The sequence below is a fragment of the Frankliniella occidentalis genome, unplaced genomic scaffold (genome assembly GCF_000697945.3).
Source record: "Frankliniella occidentalis isolate FOCC.00 unplaced genomic scaffold, Focc_3.1 Scaffold40, whole genome shotgun sequence".
Classification (NCBI taxonomy): Eukaryota; Metazoa; Arthropoda; class Insecta; order Thysanoptera; family Thripidae; genus Frankliniella; species Frankliniella occidentalis.
This window is the reverse complement of record NW_026267170.1, coordinates 1,942,456-1,961,051: the sequence shown is the minus strand read 5'-3', so window position 1 is coordinate 1,961,051 and position 18,596 is coordinate 1,942,456. Positions and strand designations below refer to the sequence as shown.

The 18,596-nt window shown below is 42.8% G+C and overlaps 4 protein-coding genes across 6 annotated transcripts in view; 2 read left to right on the top strand and 2 right to left on the bottom strand.

The window, feature by feature from the left end:
• Positions 1-81: 81 nt before the first annotated feature.
• Positions 82-8,234, bottom strand: LOC113215137 (sorting nexin-27). Its single transcript, XM_026434714.2, has 9 exons — positions 7,910-8,234; positions 6,692-6,923; positions 6,479-6,612; positions 6,234-6,363; positions 4,410-4,587; positions 4,077-4,327; positions 3,825-3,974; positions 3,621-3,749; positions 82-3,507 (listed from the first exon to the last, which is right to left on the bottom strand). Exons 1-9 carry the CDS (start codon positions 8,161-8,163, stop codon positions 3,439-3,441), a joined length of 1,527 nt encoding a protein of 508 aa, XP_026290499.1. The 5' UTR covers positions 8,164-8,234; the 3' UTR covers positions 82-3,438.
• Positions 8,235-9,295: 1,061 nt separating this feature from the next.
• Positions 9,296-10,288, top strand: LOC113215148 (uncharacterized). 2 transcript variants are annotated; one of them, XM_026434738.2, is made up of 4 exons: positions 9,296-9,412; positions 9,502-9,681; positions 9,764-9,889; positions 9,962-10,288. In XM_026434738.2, exons 1-4 carry the CDS (start codon positions 9,334-9,336, stop codon positions 10,198-10,200), a joined length of 624 nt encoding a protein of 207 aa, XP_026290523.1. In that variant the 5' UTR covers positions 9,296-9,333; the 3' UTR covers positions 10,201-10,288. The 2 variants fall into 2 exon arrangements, with proteins under 2 accessions (XP_026290523.1, XP_026290524.1); XM_026434739.2 differs by having other exon boundaries at positions 9,946-10,093.
• Positions 10,286-11,618, bottom strand: LOC113215149 (signal peptidase complex subunit 3). The gene is made up of 5 exons (XM_026434740.2): positions 11,307-11,618; positions 11,078-11,151; positions 10,868-10,956; positions 10,685-10,788; positions 10,286-10,598 (listed from the first exon to the last, which is right to left on the bottom strand). Exons 1-5 carry the CDS (start codon positions 11,447-11,449, stop codon positions 10,469-10,471), a joined length of 540 nt encoding a protein of 179 aa, XP_026290525.1. The 5' UTR covers positions 11,450-11,618; the 3' UTR covers positions 10,286-10,468.
• Positions 11,619-13,648: 2,030 nt separating this feature from the next.
• LOC113215134 (cadherin-23) overlaps positions 13,649-18,596 on the top strand; it is a 104,653-nt gene continuing 99,705 nt past the window's right edge. For both annotated transcript variants that reach the window (XM_026434711.2, XM_052266549.1), the window contains exon 1: positions 13,649-14,131. The gene's annotated coding sequence lies outside the window, so the exon portion shown is untranslated. The remainder of the gene's footprint in view (positions 14,132-18,596) is intronic.

Genomic DNA, 18,596 nt, shown 5'->3' with positions numbered 1-18,596 from the left:
CCTCCAGATGTTTCCCAAGTTAATAATGAAGGAAACAACTAGGAAATAATCCATTCACAGGTTATCATAAAGTGTATGATGAAATTCAAAGAAACAAGAGAAAAAAAAACATTGCAAATTTCACTTTAGAGATTGTTCTTCTTTCTTTTTTTACCTTTTTTTTTTCTCTTTTCTGGCAGCACCAAGGTGAAACACCAGAAGTGAAAACTACTCTGCCTAAATAAAAAACACTGTCTACAAATTTAAAGAGCATCTAAAACACATTGACAAAGAGGACCTAATACAAATAATGGTTTCTGTGACTGCCAAAAACAGTGTCCCCAATTCTTTCCTGAAGTATGTCATGTCTCAAAGACATTTTAATAGGTTTTGCAGTTTTTCATGATATGCCCTTATAGATTTTTTAAACTGAAGACATCACAGAAACCACAGATTTTTTAAAATACAGTCTGGTTACTCTAGAGTCAAACAGAACATGGCCTTTATTTTTGTAGAGTTTTTCTAGATTTCCTTTTTACATCTCACCTGGCAGCCGATAGGTGCCAACAGCACCGACGTAGTCGGTATAAAGGCGATTATGCAGAGCTCTGATTTGTTGTCTGTAAATTTGTTTTGTGGATAATTTTGAAGGCTTCAGAGTCCCTCACCCCCCTGCCCCTCCCTCCCCGTTGAAAAACAAAACAAAAAAGGTGACGGAGGCTAGAGAAACAAGATCGTAAATTAAAGTCCAATTTACACTGAACAAAGCGTCTTTTAAGACCGATTCTAAAACAAAGCATGCATTACACAAGACATAGGGAACACAGACACTGTACAAAATAGAAATTTGCATATTAGACTGAATTACACAATCAATAACAAAAACACTACCACACCTGAGTATTGTAAAATCTAAACCATATGAAATGTATCCTGAACACTCACAATACAATAAAGTGCGACAGCTACCTTACCAGTACCATCTTAAAAATATCAGTAACACTTTAGCAAGGCATTGAATTTGGAAAAATCTAGAAACAAGTCTTTGTTAGGGATCAAGACAAAATCTCAAGATGTAGTTGAGCTGCTTAAGGTGATGATAATAAATAACATTTGAAATTGTGCAAAATGTGGTAACTTACACCTAAACATACTTCAAATCTTTGATAATTAATTGGACAGCCAGCTCACATGCCCCAATACTGTATGGCACCAAATTTCTGGCTGCAAACCTATGTTATTGTTACTAAATTAAAATGATCAACGGCAACAAATTAAAGAGATAGATAGATAAAATCTAAAACTGCTAGAAAAATAGTCTTAGGAATGATTCATACTTGAAGTTTCATAATAACATTCCTGCTGGTTTCCTTTGCCCAATGAAAAGGAATTCTTCACTTGAAATGTTCATAAAACATTTTTCTACATGGGAAATAAATGCTTTAAAATGACACATTGGGACACAATGATAACACAGTAGAAAGAGTCAAGGCTTCAGATTTAGCAGTAATGTCTGAAACCACAGAAGAACATACTTTGATCCCAAGTATACAACAGCAATTTATGTGCACAGAAAGCAGGAATGAATTATCCATTGATGAGGTGGCAAATCATTATAGAACATAAGGGCAAAAAAAGTTGAACAGAACACTGAGCGACAAAGAAAAGACAAAAGTACTACCCAGTGGGAGAAAATGAAGCACCCTTTTCAAACACAGATATCCTAAATTTTGAAGGTGTACAAAGCTAGTAAGAACTACATATTTGAAGTTGTTTCTTAGATTGAAACAATTAAGTATGAAGTCCAGCTAAGAGTATTTCATTTGTTAATACAAAACAGCACAAACTAAGATCAAAACTGTCATGGAAATTCCTAGACACAGAAATGGATGCAAAATATCAAACTTTAACAAGAACTTCCCATTTCTTTTGACTTAAAACAACACATAAAAGTAGCATCCTGTATAAAGTCGTTTGTTCCAGAAAAAGAGCAAGTTTTTTTGTTAAAAGAGAGTAATAGAATTAAAAGAAAACAAATACACCTAATATATGTGAAACATATAGGAAAGTTCTACCACTGATTGGATACGAAGTTTTACTCCTAACAATGCCATGCCATTTGGGATTGTAAAAGGTAAAGGTGGGTGGAGGAGGTGGGTTAAGGGAAAAAATAGTAATTAAAGACTACCAAAACAATGAAGCAACATGAACTTGCCTAAAATATTGAAATACACTACGAAAGTAAGTTTTTATGAAATTGATCATGCAGTGTAAGATGTAAAGCGTGTGTTTTTTGAAGGGGAATGTTTTGTAATTCCTGCTTTAAGATAAAAATAAATTTTAACACTGCATATGCCTAATTGTCAGAAGAAAATTGATAGCCTCTAAATCAGCTTTTAAGAGTGAACAAGAACTGTTATGGACAGAATAAGTTGATCTAAGCGAATCGTGTTCAACTGTGTTCATAGCAGCCAATGATGATAACTTAGAATGAATAAATTTCACATTGATGTGCAGGGGAAGAAGATGGAATTGGAATTTCTTAAATTTCAAGGCTGATAGTATGTTCTTTAAAGTAGAGAGTGGCATGATTGATCAAAACTCACCAGACATTATTTTCACTATGGCTATCATCAACCTGAACTGCTTAATTAAGGAGTTCAATGGTAAACACCAGCTTGAGGGAAACTTATCAAAGCAATCTTCATACTCTGACCACACTGTGACTTCAATGTTGAATGTGAGCTGTAGCATGCATTCAGAAATATGACAGTAGGGAATCATAACAAACTGAAATTTTGAATCTCCTACTGTAATGAGTTGTAATAAAAATGTATTGAAAGAGCACTTCTAGGAACTAGCACAGCCAGAACTCTACAAAGATGGCACAGAATTTCAAAAGATATTTCCCTGCTGAGGCTGTACCACACACAAATAAGAGAAATACAGTATGTGGACACAAAAACTGTTCACTCACTCTTCACACACTATCCTTCCAAGGCACCCTTGGCACTATCATGGGAAAGAATATTTATACTGCAGCTCTTTTAAACACTTTAAAACAGTTTTGCATTCACAATTTAACTTAATAATCTGAATAAGAAAGCCTAGAAACTGGAATATGATTAAGAGATAACCCAGCATTACCTAGTAAATTTTCGTCAACAAATATTCTTTGTTAAAGCAAAAAAACTGCACTCAATAGAAAAAATTGTCATAACAACACCCACAGGGTTCCAAACATTTATAAACTCACAGCCTCCAACTCAACAACAATAATATAACAACAATTATTTCAGATGGTATGTAGATAAAATGTGATGCAAAGTGTAAAAAAAAAAAAAAAATTAAAATTATAAAATAAGGTCAGAGCAGAGGGAAGAAGGAGAAAATAAAGCAGTCTACATGACATCATTATACTAAATCTAGGTACTATCACAGACTTGGGAACGTAGGATCTCATTCTCCTGTGTCAGCCCATTTACTCTCCTCAAGTATTCGATCAAAACATTCCAACATAAAGATGTACTGAAACAAAGGCATGGATGAACTCAAAATGCAGACACATCAAAAATCAATGAGTAAGTACGAATAAAGAGATCAATGAGACAGTGAAGAGGTAAAAGAATTACAATACTCACATAAGGTGTAAAAATCTTGACCCATCGTGGATTCTTATCTGGCCGTTGGTACTGAAAGCAGAATGCCATGGTCTCTTCGTCAATCTCCCACTCCTTTATATCTGGCCAGAGAAATTCTACAACCTGGGACTGAAAAGGAACAATTGTTGTTTTCAAAGGGAACTGAAGAGATCCTAGTTTGACATAACAATCATGTGCAATTACCTCAAGAACCCCATCCTTCCGACATGCATGTAGTTTAAATGAAGTAGTTCCTGCAGCAGCCATGACATGGCCCTCTTTACGAGAATCACAGGGACAATGAGGAAATACTACTTCACCATAGCCTGGTAGCTCTCGCGCAAGTCTAAGATACTGCCGAAAATGTAGAAAACGATTATAAGTACCTATTTCACACCTAAGAGGAGAAAAACCAGTGGGGAACTTTTAGAATCTAATCAATGGCCGCCTTCTTACCTCATTCTTACGAGAAGCATCTTGCAAAGCTTTTAATTGGTAGAGACGATCCAAAGCTCTCACATGTCCCCTATTAACATCTTCAACTGCTTGCCAAAAGAAAAACGTTGTTGCATAGTCATCACTCGATAGTGAAAGTTCTCGTGGCAAAGAAAATAACCACTTTTTAATGCAAAGACATGTTGGCGAAGCGGTAGTGAAGTTCTGTATGTATAGATTATGAGGGTATTCTGTTGGTAATAATTTGCGATCTGTAAGCATTAAATTCACCAAATAAGTTTAACCAGTGAACTCATAGAAGGCATGTAGAAGGATCAGGAATCATTGACTTACCAAACATATCCTCTACAGTTTCAAATAAATAAAAGAACCTTGCAGAGCTCTTCTGCAAGTGAATGCGTTCAATCACAGCAAGAAACACAACCTCAGCAGGTGCATTTTTAGGCATAGATATAGTGACCACATTTTTGTCTGGAAGCTGAACTTTCAAATCCACAGGAGACCCATTTCCCTGAACAAGACAAAATCAAACTCTGAACAAGTGGTATAAAGTCCAAATTGACAAGAAAAATAAATGATATTGCAAAATTCTGTATAAATAAGTAAGAGGTGAATGAACATAAACAAAACTACTACTACAGCTGCCAGATGTTACCATGAAAGGAAATAAATTTATCATATTTTAAAATAATCTGTTAGGATACAGATGATCAGCCCATACTTTAGGTAAAATGTACAAATTTGTAATAATTACTTCAAGTTTTATTTAAACATGAGAAATGCAAAGGGGAATCTATTTAATACCCTAAGCATGGTAAGGTGGAATAGGGAAGGTTGTAAGACATGCATGATGGCAAGAAGTCCATGCCAAACAATATCATCAATTTTTCCGATGAAAAGAAAAAGATGTAAGAGGTCAATAAGTTACATCTACATCAAGCTTTGAAAGCTTTATTAAGGTCTTCTATTTTAAGAGAATAAATTTAAAAAGCAGAAAAGCCAGGGTCACAAGACATTTACATTGATAAGTACGTACTACAAAAAAAGTAATTTGTAACACAGTTACAATCAAAATTATTCATCAAAAAATATCAAGACAAATGTTCATTAGAGATGCAATTCTAGCAGGAACAGTCAAGAGGTAAATACATTACAGATATATAAATTGTATCGTAATCTGAGGGTATTAGGTATTAGCCGTCTTACCTGAGCACAACAAAAGTAAGTAGGTAATAACAATTGATTAGTGCAAATCGGAAAAGTCTATAACATGAGGTAAGTAAGCGCAAATAAAGCACATGCACATTAACAACACTAATTTGTAAGACAAAAGGAAAAAACTACCATCAAATCAAAATCTTCAGTCAAATGAAAACTGGTACTAAATTAGTAGCCAAACAAAAAGTGACTATGCCAAAATATGACATAAAAACGTACATACTTATGACAAATTTGTCTACGTATCTTGTAAATGTAAATCTTTGATTTTAATGATTCAGATGCAGGGAACTGCAAGAAAGTTATGAGAGAAAGTGCAAAATGCACAGGGTCTTATGTATAAAAATAGAAAGAAACTTTGATAAATATGAACTACATCGAAGAAAAAAAATGTTAAGAAAAGCTGGTTTCAAGGCGAAATGTGTCAACTTCTTGGTAAAGACGAGAAGAAACTGAGTGGCACGCGCAACCACAAATGTCCTCGGTATAGAAAGTAGCAGAGCAAGCACGAGTATCTCGTCCATCACTGGCAGGATCCATCTGCCAGACTATAGATGAAACGTCGTCGAAAGGATCAACCACCTCCCACTTGCAAAAAGACCCATTCACCATGTTTTAAACAAGCAATTATTGCAAATCAAGAAACTGAGCGACTTTCATTCAGAGATCCATCAAGTTGCACAAAAATAAGCATTACTTGGCCAGAAATAAAAAAATCGGTGTACAGAATTAGCAAAGATGATTTGGGTTCTTAACTTATCCTAATAGTAAAAAAGTATTTCAGCACTCTTAGCATAAGATCAGCTTGAGGGAATGAAGAAAGCAGAACAGTCAGTATGAAAATACCAAAAAAGCCATCTAGCAGAAAGCAAGCATGCAGAATAACTTTTTAAAGAAACAAGTGGGAGATGAAAAATATTGAAAATGAACAAAACTCACCAGCTCATCATCTGTGTCAGCAAGGAACTCCTGAACAATATCACTCTCAGCTATTACACGAACTGCACATACTTTTTCCATGTACTGCTCAAGTCCTCTTCGCCGAGAATCAAGTTGTTGTTCACTCAAGCTGAGAAAAAATTAAATAAACACAAGATTAATAAGCTGGTTTCAATTTTGACAATTTGAGTACCTATGACAGCCCATAGCATTCATTCTTAATCAGGAAAAGAATGTAGTCTTACTTGAAAGGCCATTTGCCTGGCAACTTTGGGAATGCAAAGCCAATAAATTCCTTCTTAAGAGACATATGTAGATTAGCAAATTCTCTATATCTTCTGGAGCACAGGTGTCTTCCGGCCATATATATATTAAACACCTAAAGAATAGAAAGTAAAACCCCTGATAAATCACTTTCATTGAATAAATTATTTTTAATAGTATACCAAGATGCTTACCACAAACTTTTCACCATTTTTTTCAACATAATGATAATCTGGTACAGATATAGGTAGTGAACGTTTCTCACTATAATCAAAGTAGTTGTAGCCCGCAACTTCTTCTGTAGGTTCTAATCTTTCCGCTTCTTGAGCAGTTACTGATATAACAGTTAAGGTAAGAACATCGCCTCCTGACTTAATTAAGTCTACAACCTGTTTGTGGGTGGCACCTTCAACATTTTCACCATTTCTGTAAAATTGTGAATGACATTTAGTAACTTATTGCTGAAAAACAGTAATTCATAGATTAAAAATTCTGCTAGAATATAAAGGGATGATATATTATAATCCAATATGCAAGGTCTCCAATTCGAGGCTGGACTTTCCCACCATTAGTTTAAACCCATGACCTTTCTGCGGGGTGGCTAGGCTGTTTGCTGAAGTTGTTTCATCTTCCCTAGCTCTCTGACATGCCTCTTCGAGTCGAGCCCAGTAGACAACATCAAACTGATATGGATTAAAATAAGTGGCGGGAAAGTCTCATCTTGAATGGAACAACCACTGTGCAAAGAATACTGGACTGCAAATACCAAGGCAAATACACTTATCAATGATCAAAGTCCATACACAATAAATATATTTACAATAGACTCATGGAATATTTTGACTGTTCTGAATTAAAACCAAAGTAACATTCAATTATAGAGTAAGAAATGATGTGTATGTCTCAAATAAAAACATTAAGTTATGCACTGAAGTTGAAATAAGTATATTGAGAAAATGACAAAGCTAAATAAAATGTTTGTAATGTGAAGAAAAGTAGAAAATTTAACTGATATGTTTAACAGAAATCTTGTATTAAATAACACTAACAAGAAATGACATCACAAGGCAAGAAGTTAAGATGATAAAGATCTGACAGCTTAAGGTGATACGAGTCTTTTGTGAAAATTAAGCCTCGCACTGCATCATTTAGAATCACAGTGCATTAGGGACGACTGATCAGTGAAAATGTGTGTAAATATCATTTTAGCAATAAAATGCTGAAATTGAATCGGATATAACTAGTTTTAGGGCAGCATAAGAAATAAACAAATCATAACAACATAGGTTGCTGGTTCAGATTCAGACAAGGCACCAGGACTGTTACTAGTATTGCGTATGTGGTGAAAGGACCCCAACGAAATTACGAAAAACAACGAGCAATAGAATTCTAGATACCTAGGAAATACTCACACTTGTAAAATCCGATCTCCTTTTCTCACCCCGGCCCTTTCGGCTGCGCCCCCATCCAGGACGGCGCTGACATGCTGAAGGGGCGCATACAGTTCGCCATTGATACTTCGAAGCTGTCCTCCCTCACTAACTTGACCACGAACATTGAAGCCAAATCCTGTTTCAGTCTTTGTAATTGTCACTACTCGAGGGCCTGAGTGTGCTATTTTGTACGGCTCGTTCGGTGGGCTGCAATCCGACCCACTTTCAGCCATGTTTGACAGCAGATGTTCGATGCGGGCTGCGACACGGGCGACGCAGGGTGATCCCGCGGGGCCTGTCCAGATAGCGACGGCCGTAGGCCGTAGCGCCGCAGGCCGTGACGGCCGTACGGCCGCGACGGCGCCACCGGCGGCGCGCGGCGCGATTTTTGAATAACATCTAAAACAACTTGATTTCTTCGACAGTTATCGTCTAATAAACATTTTGCAACGCAGTGCAACGTCAGAACAACTAAATCTGATTACGCAGATAGCACAAAAATCAGGTATCATGCACCAGCGTATACACCTCGATGAAAGAGAGGCGTTGGTGACAAGGTTGGGCATGAGATCAGAAAATTTGTATTTTTCTACTTGATGACTACTTGCAGATATTTTCCCCACCTTTTATCACCCCACACTAGCTATGCCTGTGTCGACAAGTTTAAATTTTCGCTAATCATCAAGGAAACTAAGTTGTTTTGGATGTTATTCAAAAACCGCGCCACGCGCGGTGTCAGTGGCGCCGTCACGGCCGTACGGCCGTGACGGCTTACGGCGCTACGGCCTACGGCCGTCGCTATCTGGACAGGCCCGCGGGCGGAGCGAGAGAGACAGATGTAAATGTGTAAATGTTGTTTGGTACGACGCACAACAAACATATTAAGATTGCAATTGTAAAAAGTTTTCATACATTCGTTTCTTGCAAACTGCCAACAGCAGGAATAAAAAAGATGGTCATTTCGTTTACAGCGTAGCTACTTATTATGAAACAACAACAATGAACCAATCTCGGACGGGCTTTAAGACGTATATTCCGGCAGAAAATCGTGCACAAATAGTTGGATAACTTTTTTAAAAAATGATTTTTTGGGGGTGGGTTGTGGCACACAGTCGACAGTCGAAAACCAAAAGCGGGAAGACTTCTACGGTTTGAACAGCACACAAAAACCGACACATCTCAAGATAACAGCGAGCCCGGAAGACCAGATGATTGGGATATAGGTGAAATGCGTCAGATTATGCATACTCGAGTCTTCACTATTATTTTTTCTTCATGTGATACTGACTATCGCCGCACTAATCCAGGTAGGCTATTGATTTGCTTATCTTTTGGATGTATAGTCAAGGTGATGTCGGGATGCATTATCAGTTGCTCGCAGTGTCTGAGCTGCGTGATGAGATATGCCGGTTATACAAATGAGGAAAGCCACGTTTGGGGGAGTCTGTCTGTTAACGTTGCTGTGTATCAGCAGCGTATCAGGTAATAACAAAAAATAAACATCAGATTCATTACCTACATGGTGTACTTCACGACCCCTGCCGACATAACATAGTTTTGTTTCATCACAGCAAAGGGGAAGTCATGTCTTCAATTTTCCTGGTTGGGGCCCAACTCCCGAAGAATTTTTGCTCCCAATGAGTTAGTGGGAGAGCTACAAAACCATATGCAACTAAGCAACCGCACTTGTGCAAAGTACCCCAAACCAAAACCTATTCCCTGCATTGAGCCCTTCTTGGTGAATGAGCTAGGTATTTTTTGATGCTCCCAAGGTTTATTTTAGGACCCCATCCCTAGCATACTTTCTGAGTGGAAACAAGTTCTTCTTCGCAGGATACAGTCTCCCGACCCTTCCTAATGGTTCAATAACTGTAGCTGATACATTTAACAATTCAGTTCTGTGTGACCCGGGTATAGGCGACATTTGTGCTGTTGTTGCATTTCTCTTCAATGAAAAAGGTATGCTTAGGTAAAATAATTTTTGAATAAACTCATATTTGAAAAACTATTTAAAGTCCTTAAAAATTGCAGTGGTAAACCTCACAGCTTATTGCACTAGGGTGACACTGGAAAATTCTGATCCCTTGACATATGGCTGCGTTGCTGTTCAGAAAGGAACTTATAGAAATGTGGTTTGTGTCTGTGATCCTCAAGAAAATCGACCCTGTCACATCTATATACCAGGCCCAAACAGCTCAACAAAAGCCAAAGTAAGTGCTCTCTCTTTCCTGGCTTTTGTCATGGCACTTTTGATAAATGGACAGGCCTAACAATGATTTGGAAGTTTACTTTCTACTGACAATAAAAAAATAAAACAATTCACTATTATGAGTGAGCAATTAATTTGGAGAAGAGTCAGTTTTTTTGTTGTTTGTTTTAATATGGATACCTTTTCTGGGAGACACACCTTAGTTTAAATGACAAAATTCACACAGATCAAAAAGTCAGAATTGCACATGCAATGTATACACACAATTCACAGTATCACATTCACACTTGCAAACGCAAGCTAACACACAAATACTCAGAACAATTACACTAAACTCTTGAGGTAGTGTATTCAGGTGGGAAAGAAAATGAATGAGAGCCAATGGCGCCCACATTTGGAAGCAGTCCAGCATTAGGTATAATGTTCCAGGAAAGTGTGAGGGTGACATTTTTGTGACCTCTAAGTAACAAAGAAAAAAGAGAATGAATAACATCAGCCTTGTACAAACTAAAAATATAAAGAAGTATCTCAGAAATGTGACTCACCTGAGACCATTGCCGTCATCCCAAAAATAGTATTTTGCATGAATGTTCTTAAGATCAATTACAGCATTCTCTCCTCGTAAAATTATTTTATCCCAAAGGACAACCTACAGGAGAAATTATAATTAGATACTTGAACAAATATGACAAAAGTATCACAAAAAAATAAATAAAGGAGGTACTAACCTGATTGAACTCATTACTTGGAGTTTGGTACTCAGCTGTGACATAGAGGAACAACTGTTTCACATTCCAATTAAAGAGATGCGTGAGATGTATTAAACGGTTAAGGAATGTACCACTAATAAATCAAATAATACGAATGTCAAATAATAGAAACTACTCTAAGATGTTAATTATTCATTATGCATGTTATCAAGCAAAAGAAAAGGATATCAGTCTTCAGATCAAAAGTCACATAACCCAAATCATTTTTTTCCCTGGAAGCACTGTAATCTGGAATACTTTTCCTGAAAAACATGATGTGAACAGTAAAATCAAAATACTAGTAAAATCATGGACATATTGTGGTAGATGACACATAACCTGAAAGCTAAACTAATAGAAGAAAAGAAAACGGAAATAGTGAGCCAACAGTGAACAATGAGGGGTAAATATTACTTACACTACAACCTGTCTTGTGTTAATGGTTGCTGGAGTTCTGTAATCGAGGAATACAGTTGACAGAAAACAGCAAAACGTTAGACCGGCTAACACACTCAATGTATACGCCGCCATGGCGTTTCCACGACCGAAAACGGAATGCATTTTGAAATATCACAAGAAAACGTATAAAGTCTTCTAGTTTACAACATTAAATGGATGAATACTGAATTTAACGACGTGACAACACAGCAGACGCCAAATAGAAACCTTAACAATTTTCCGTTTACGTGTTCATCTTTTCCTTCTGACAAGAGAGCTCAGAACCACCGTGCTACCACCGTTCCCACAATCCAGTTCTGTCTGGCTTGTCTATGCCAACATTTAACTTGCCCCTCGGACCGTTTTCTCTTCTGAAGCAAATTTATTTCATATATTCAATTACAAATGAATCTCAATACTATGCATGGTCAAAACTCCGACTTTTAGAAGCCTTCATTTGGTAAAACTAGTTTCCACAGTTGGCAAAAGTGGATAATGCCTTGTGTGAGGCAGCAGAAGGTACTCCCCGCGCCCCGCGGTCGCTCGATTCGGTTCGGAGATGGAACATGGAACTCGGGGGTACTTGTGCAGAGTTTAGAGTGGGTCCTATTCTTCTTTGGCTCTATCGAATGGTGGAGTGCCCTGATTGGTTCGCCCTTGGCTGGCAAGCCAATCGCAGTCCTCAAAAGTCTCAAAAGCTATGAGGCGATTTACCTCAGCATTGGAGCTGATATGTGAGGCGCCTACGCACCCCATTCTCGGACCTCTGTGATGTACCCCCCCCCCTTTCCCTCTCACTCCTCCTGGTCCGTCTCGGGATTTTCTCTGCGAGATGAACGATGCCCGGTGTGGCTTGCTTCATCTTAGCTTTCGCATGCCGGTGCGCATAGCGTGTACCGGTATTCTTATCATAAATTGAAATATTATCAGACGCCGCTCGCTGGAGCCCAGAGCCCGCACACCGTCAAAGAGGCCCTTCAACTTTTCGACCTCCGATAACCCCTTCTCCATTTAGGGACAGTCACCGGCCTGGTTCCTGAACGGGCGAAATCCCCCTCCCCCCCCCTCGATCTCTAGCGTGTACGTCGTGCAGACGAAACGACTGCGACTTGGAAGTATGTTTACTGTGTTCACACTGACGCCCCTCTCCCCTTCCTTCTATTCACTGTGAACGTGGTACTAGTGTTCAGGAAATGGTACACTTATTGTTCTGTCTGAAAGTATTTTTCGACAGTCCCGCCCCCACCCCCGCCTCCTACATGCAGCACAGGGCAGAAGGCTGGGTATCAGAGAGCTCCCGGAAAAGAGGTTTTCCACGACTTCCCTAACCCTGTTTTAGCAGATTTAGAAGGTGCTGATCGCCCCCCAGCCACGCTCCCAGCTCCAGGGCAGGCCGCTCGGCGGTGTTTGGCAGGCTGCACACCGGGGTGCGTCAAATCGCACCCAACCTAGCTCATCCACCCATCCATCCCTCCATCCAACCGAACTGAACAGAAACCGAACCGCTGCGAGCTGCTTTTTCATAGGTAACGTGGATCCTAAAAACAGAAACTGTGTTTTCTGGTAGAAACAATCGCTGTGCTGACAAAATCAAGCATTCCGCGAGAAGCTCGCCCTCGGTGTGGGTATATGGAGGGATGGATGGATGGGTGGATGAGCTAAGGTTGGGTGCGATTTGACGCACCCCCGCTAAGCCCCCTGTGGCCTTGTCGAGTGGACTGTCTTTCTTGAGCCCAGTGGGCTACTTTTTGACAGTCCCCAAGACTGAAGGATCAGAGGGAAAAAACAACCTGCCCCCTCCCCTCTTTCCTCGCTCTTCTCGTTTGTTTTTTCGGTTTTTTAGATCTCGTGTTTTCTCTCGACTTAGCTCCTTGCAAGTACTTGACATGGAAAAAGGGAATTTGGGGGTTGGTGGTAATGGTGGTGGTGGTCGGGTTGGTTGGAGGGTTGGTGGTGATGGTGGTGGTGGTCGGGTTGGGGGGTTGGTGGTGGTGGTCGGGTTTGGGGGTTGGTGGTGATGGTGGTGGTGGTCGGGTTGGGGCGTTGGTGGTGATGGTGGTGGTGGTGGTGGTCGGGTTGGTTTTACAAAGCAACGGTACGGCCGGTGCACACTCTCTGATGTGAGATGCTGGTATTGGCTGGAATCCATCTCACTCATTAATGACACCTTTGCGGGGCGCGCGGGGCACGCACGTCACCGGGGCGTGAGGAAGGGGTAGCGCCGACACGTGAAGCAGCCCCCCCCCCCTCCCCGCGATGCGGCCGGCCGGCGGCGGCGCGGTGGGAGTAGCGGAGCGGAGCGCGGCGCGGAGGAACAGTTGTTCAGTTCAGTTAGTCACTTGCCGGCAGCCGTGCAGTCTGGACGTGTCGGGACGCGCTTCGCGGTGGTCGTTCTAGCGGAGTGACGCGGCGTGGTGCGAGACGCGAACTGATCGCGAGCGAGACAACTCCTTCTTGGGGCGTTTGTCTTTCAGCGTCAGTGTCGTAATAACCCTTTTTGAAGTTGAAGTGAGTGTGCGGAGGTCTTTGTGTTTGTGCGAGTGCGGACGACCATCATCGGACCGCCGCCCCAAAGTGCGAGGACAGCGCGGTTGCCACGGATAATTTATTTGGAGCACGACGCTGCGCTGCCGCCGGTCGCGGTACTCCCCCGCGCGTGTCAGTGCGGGCTCAGGAGCGGCCGTGAGGGTCTCTGACCGGCCGGATTATTTTCGGAGGAGTCGGATAAGCAAGCATCCCTCGGAGGGTCCTCAGTCCTGTGGAAGTGGACACCACAGCGCGGAGGCAGTTCCCAGCTTGACACAGGTGAGTCGCCAGTTACAGTACGCGCTCGCTGCACGGGGCGGAGTTGCAATGACGAGGCCCGAAGCACGCTGTGACCGAAATGTGCTCACATGATCCCGTGTTTGTTGTTGTTTTTTCGTTATTATCGTCTCGCACTAACCTTAAACCTTTAATTATTGTGGCCGTCAGTTTACTCACTCATGGGAACATACGTGTGCCATTGGGCGTTTCGCTTACATTCTTGCATGCCGCTCTCTTGTAGGCGGGTTGGGGGAGACTGAGGCTAAGTAAGCGCCAGGCAAGCCCTGTGACGGCGGTGTTTGACCGGCTTTAACCAAATGACTTGCCTGCCTCAGCGCCTCGCGGCTCCGTGACGAACCGATATCTCTCCGTAGGGCGTTACAACCGCTCGTTAGTGTGATGTCTGATCGATGCCATTCGTCAAACGACTCAACATTTAATTGAACCTCCCGCCACACACACACTGCTGCTGTCACTGCCCGCCTATCTCAATGCCGCTTGTCTCTCTCTGCTCCCTCCCCACCACTCTCTCCTACCCTCTGATGTGCCCCAGTAGTGTCCCTATATCGCCCGCCTCCCGCTCCCCACACATCTCGTACGAGCCTCTCCTTTAAGGGTTGGCCGCATTGTCCTTATGAAAGTGTTCGAGACAATTGCTGCAAGTGACTAGGAACGACACGTCAGACAGGCACGTGTGTGGAGGGGAGGGAGAGGGAGGGGGGGGGGGTGAGGGGCTGAGGGGCTGCAAGAAAGGAAGAGAGAAGGGGGCGTCGAGGGAGATGTAACGATGTGTGCTCTGCTCACATCAGGCGGAAAGGGAAGACAAGGCGACCGGTATGAGACTGCTTTCATATCCAGACATGGGCACGCCATGTTGTCGCGCGGCGCGAGGGAGCGTGGCGTGGCGGGGCGTGGCGGGGCCTCACAGGCGTCGCAGCGCCTTACCGCTCCCGCGGCGGGGTGGAGTGGAGGGCATAGCATCTCTCCTGGGAATCTTTTCCTACCGTCTATCACTTTTTAAATGCAATCGTGCTGCACATTTTACATTTTTGCTATTTGGTGAGTCCTGAATAAAACAGAGACTGCGCGAGAAGTCATTGGCATTGCAATGGGCTCACTTGTCAGTGCGACAGACAGTTATTATTCTTCAAGCTTCGTACTTCACCCGCGCAAAAAGTGTTAAAGGTCAGCGATGAGACTAGGCTGCGAAAACTCAATTCTGCTGCTCGAGGTCCCCATTGTGCTGGCCCCAAAGGGCGGTCTGACCTGACCTATGTGGCAACAGCGTCTCCTCTCATCTGGCTCCAGCTCGCGTGTTTGCTGAGCGAACATCCAAACAGGTCTTAATTGTCTCCCTAGCCAGCCAGCAGTTTGCCTATGAACCTGATCAGAACTTTACTCTAAATACGATAAGATGTGCGTGGCTCTGCCTCTCGCTGCCCATTACATCCGTCCATCATTTGTCCGGCTCACCACAAGTGTGAGGTTCACCCGGCACACTGTTACAAGCTCTTTCGAAAAATCGGAAAACGAAAATACTCCGGGTAGTCATCGTGCCCCCGTTACTCGTTAGAGCAAATGTGTAACCGGTCGTGTCCGATATTAGCTCTCATGCTCGGGTGCGGACGGGGTTGCTTACCTGATCGTCTCCAGTTTTGGCACCTCATGGCCCCGTGCTGCTAGGCAACCCGTCTTCACGTCTGCATGCCGTCTAGTACACGCATTTGCTTGAAAATTTGCTCAACGGGGCACAGTGACCACCGGACCATCGAGTATATTTTTTCCTGGAAGTCTAAGTGTTCAACTCTTTAGCAATCGTGCACATGCCAGTTAAACACTAGCAAGTGTGCTACCCTCCAATTGTGCGCTTCCAAGTGTTCAACTGCCCAGTTGCACAGTACCTTGGCTTGGGCGCATTACCGGGCAAGTGTGCAACTTGGGGGGATGAACAATTAAAAGTGCATAACTGTCGAGTCTGCACAATTGTGCACAACAACTCTACTCTAAACACTTGAAAGTGTTTAGAGCTGAAAAGTTGGTTAACTGTTGTCTTCATTCTGCGCCATATTTAATTCACAATAATCTTTTCTTCAATGTTTTTCAAGGAGGTAATTGTTTAAAATATCTTTCGTCCTTCATATTTTCTGGGAAGGCTTCACCCCCGCGGTCCCAATCCCCGGCGTCTAGGCGCGCCCATGCACCGCGGGTTTAAGTCCCAGCGCGCGACGCTGCGGCCCAAAAGCCGATTAAATTGAACGCCCCCGTGATATCCCCCTTCTGCTCCCACTTCCCCTCCCACCTATCTCTCCCCTCCCTGTCTCCCCCTCTGCTCCAAAGCACTTGCCGTAATCTTGAAAAAAAAATATGCCTGGGTTTTGAACGGATACAATAGCAAAACGAGATGAAAGCTGAAGAGTTATCCCCTTGATTTTTCTTGCGCGTGTGTCTGTGCATAAGGCGTCGGTTTACTCGCAGAGCACGCCCCTCCCCCCTTTACCCCATCTGGAAGGGTTGCGGCCGATGACCCCGTATACTCGGCTCGGCGGGAGGAGCGAGGGGTGCTCAAGACTGATGGGGACAAAGAGAGAGGGAAGTACTTACCTTACGCTCTGCTCTCGTTCGCCGCATCCCATTGAGTGGGTCAGGGAGAGTAAACACAGATTCCTACCGGGATTCACACGGCCCTCACAATGGCGCGCGGCACGCACAAGGCTCATCCCGGGCCGGACCAAGCTCGCCGCGCCGCCGCCGTGCTCGGTTTGGGGAAGTGAAGGGGAACGTGGGGTGGGGGTGGCGGGCTCTCTCTACAGCAGCTGTTTTAATACACGTGCACCTTCTGGCAGCGCGTACACAGGACTCGCGTGGCAACCCTCGCCCGCTACGATCTAATGGCGTTGCAGGCACACATTTGTCAGCAGGGCCTAAATACAGTAACAAGTTTGGTAAATTTGCAAAATTTTTGGCAAACTTGCAATAGTTTTCGCTAACCTGCAATTACAAACGATGTTGTAAATTTGCGGTAACTCATTACAAATGTCACACACCTGTGGGTGTGGACCAAATTATTCACACATAAGTGAGCGAGCGCTCTATTCGAATAGAGATTAATATGCTTGTGAAGGGTGCGATCCCTTTACCTAGTGTGTGACTAGTCATTCGCACTTCTGGGGGTGTGGTATCCTGTCGGGCACCTGAAGGTGTGTGATTATTTCCACTGCACCTGCTGGTGCGCAGAATTTACATTCTTGGATTTCCATATGTGCTCGTCTAAGAAAACAAAGTCGATATGAAAATAATTAAATTTTACTTTTTGAAGTTGTATTTCTCATGATAGATTTCCCGTGCTTAACTAACCACGAACATTTTTCAGTGGATACTACCATTCCTTTTTGTTGTTTTTTAATTAAACATTGAAATTCATCTTACCCTTTTGCAAATCTTTTCACTGTCGATTTCATTGCTGACAAAATAAAACTTCCTCTTTTTCCCAGGACTCCTTCTTTAACTATCGCCATCTCCCCCGCACCCCCTCGTTGTCTAACGATGTCTGTACGATGGTGTGTGATGTGTCGTGGGAGAGGAGAAAGCGGGTCTGTCCGAGAGTAATGAGTGTGTGTGTGTGTGTGTGTGTGTGTGTGTCTTCCTACTCCCACTCATCAGCAGCACGCATCGTCTCTCACTCAGCGGCACGTGGCGATGGACCGGCAGAGCGGAGGACGCCATCCGTCTGAATAGGCCCTGCGCGTCGTCCAAAATCACAAAGATATTGCTATCAAAATGGCAAAAGTAACTGTCTCCGAGTCAGAAAATTTCATGTTTCTCAAAATTTGATTTATTGAAAGTTATCAGACTAAGTCGACTTATTTTGCTTTGTATGCGATGAGGTGTCCCCCAAAGTGCCCTTTCCTTTCTCACCCCGATCCCGAGCTCACCTCTCTCATGACACACCACACCACACCACACCTCCACCCCACACCTATCACCTTTTTATTTCCCCCCATGCACGCCGAGATACCTTACGACATAAGTGTGCCAAACGGCAAAACAATGACCGGCTCAATGCTCAATGCCTGCTTAATAAGCGCACTCCTCTCTCCCTCCCTCTCTCTCTCTCTACACTGTAATTCGGGGTGTCTCAAATGTATACGCCAAAAGGCGTTTGCTACAGGATCCCGAGCAACATTTGGCGTATACTTTTGAGACGCCTTTTGGCGTATAGATTCTAGACACCTTTGCCCATACCGTTCCCACAGCACAGCAGAGGCCCTTTGATACATACACCCTGAAAGGCGCTCACATCCTGTACACCCTTGCATCTGCATGCACGGGCAGCCTGGGCTGTGCTGTGGGAATGGTATGGGAAAAGATGTCTAGAATCTATACGCCAAAAGGCGTCTCAAAAGTATACGCCAAATGTCGCTCGGGATCCTGTAGCAAACGCCTTTTGGCGTATACATTTGAGACA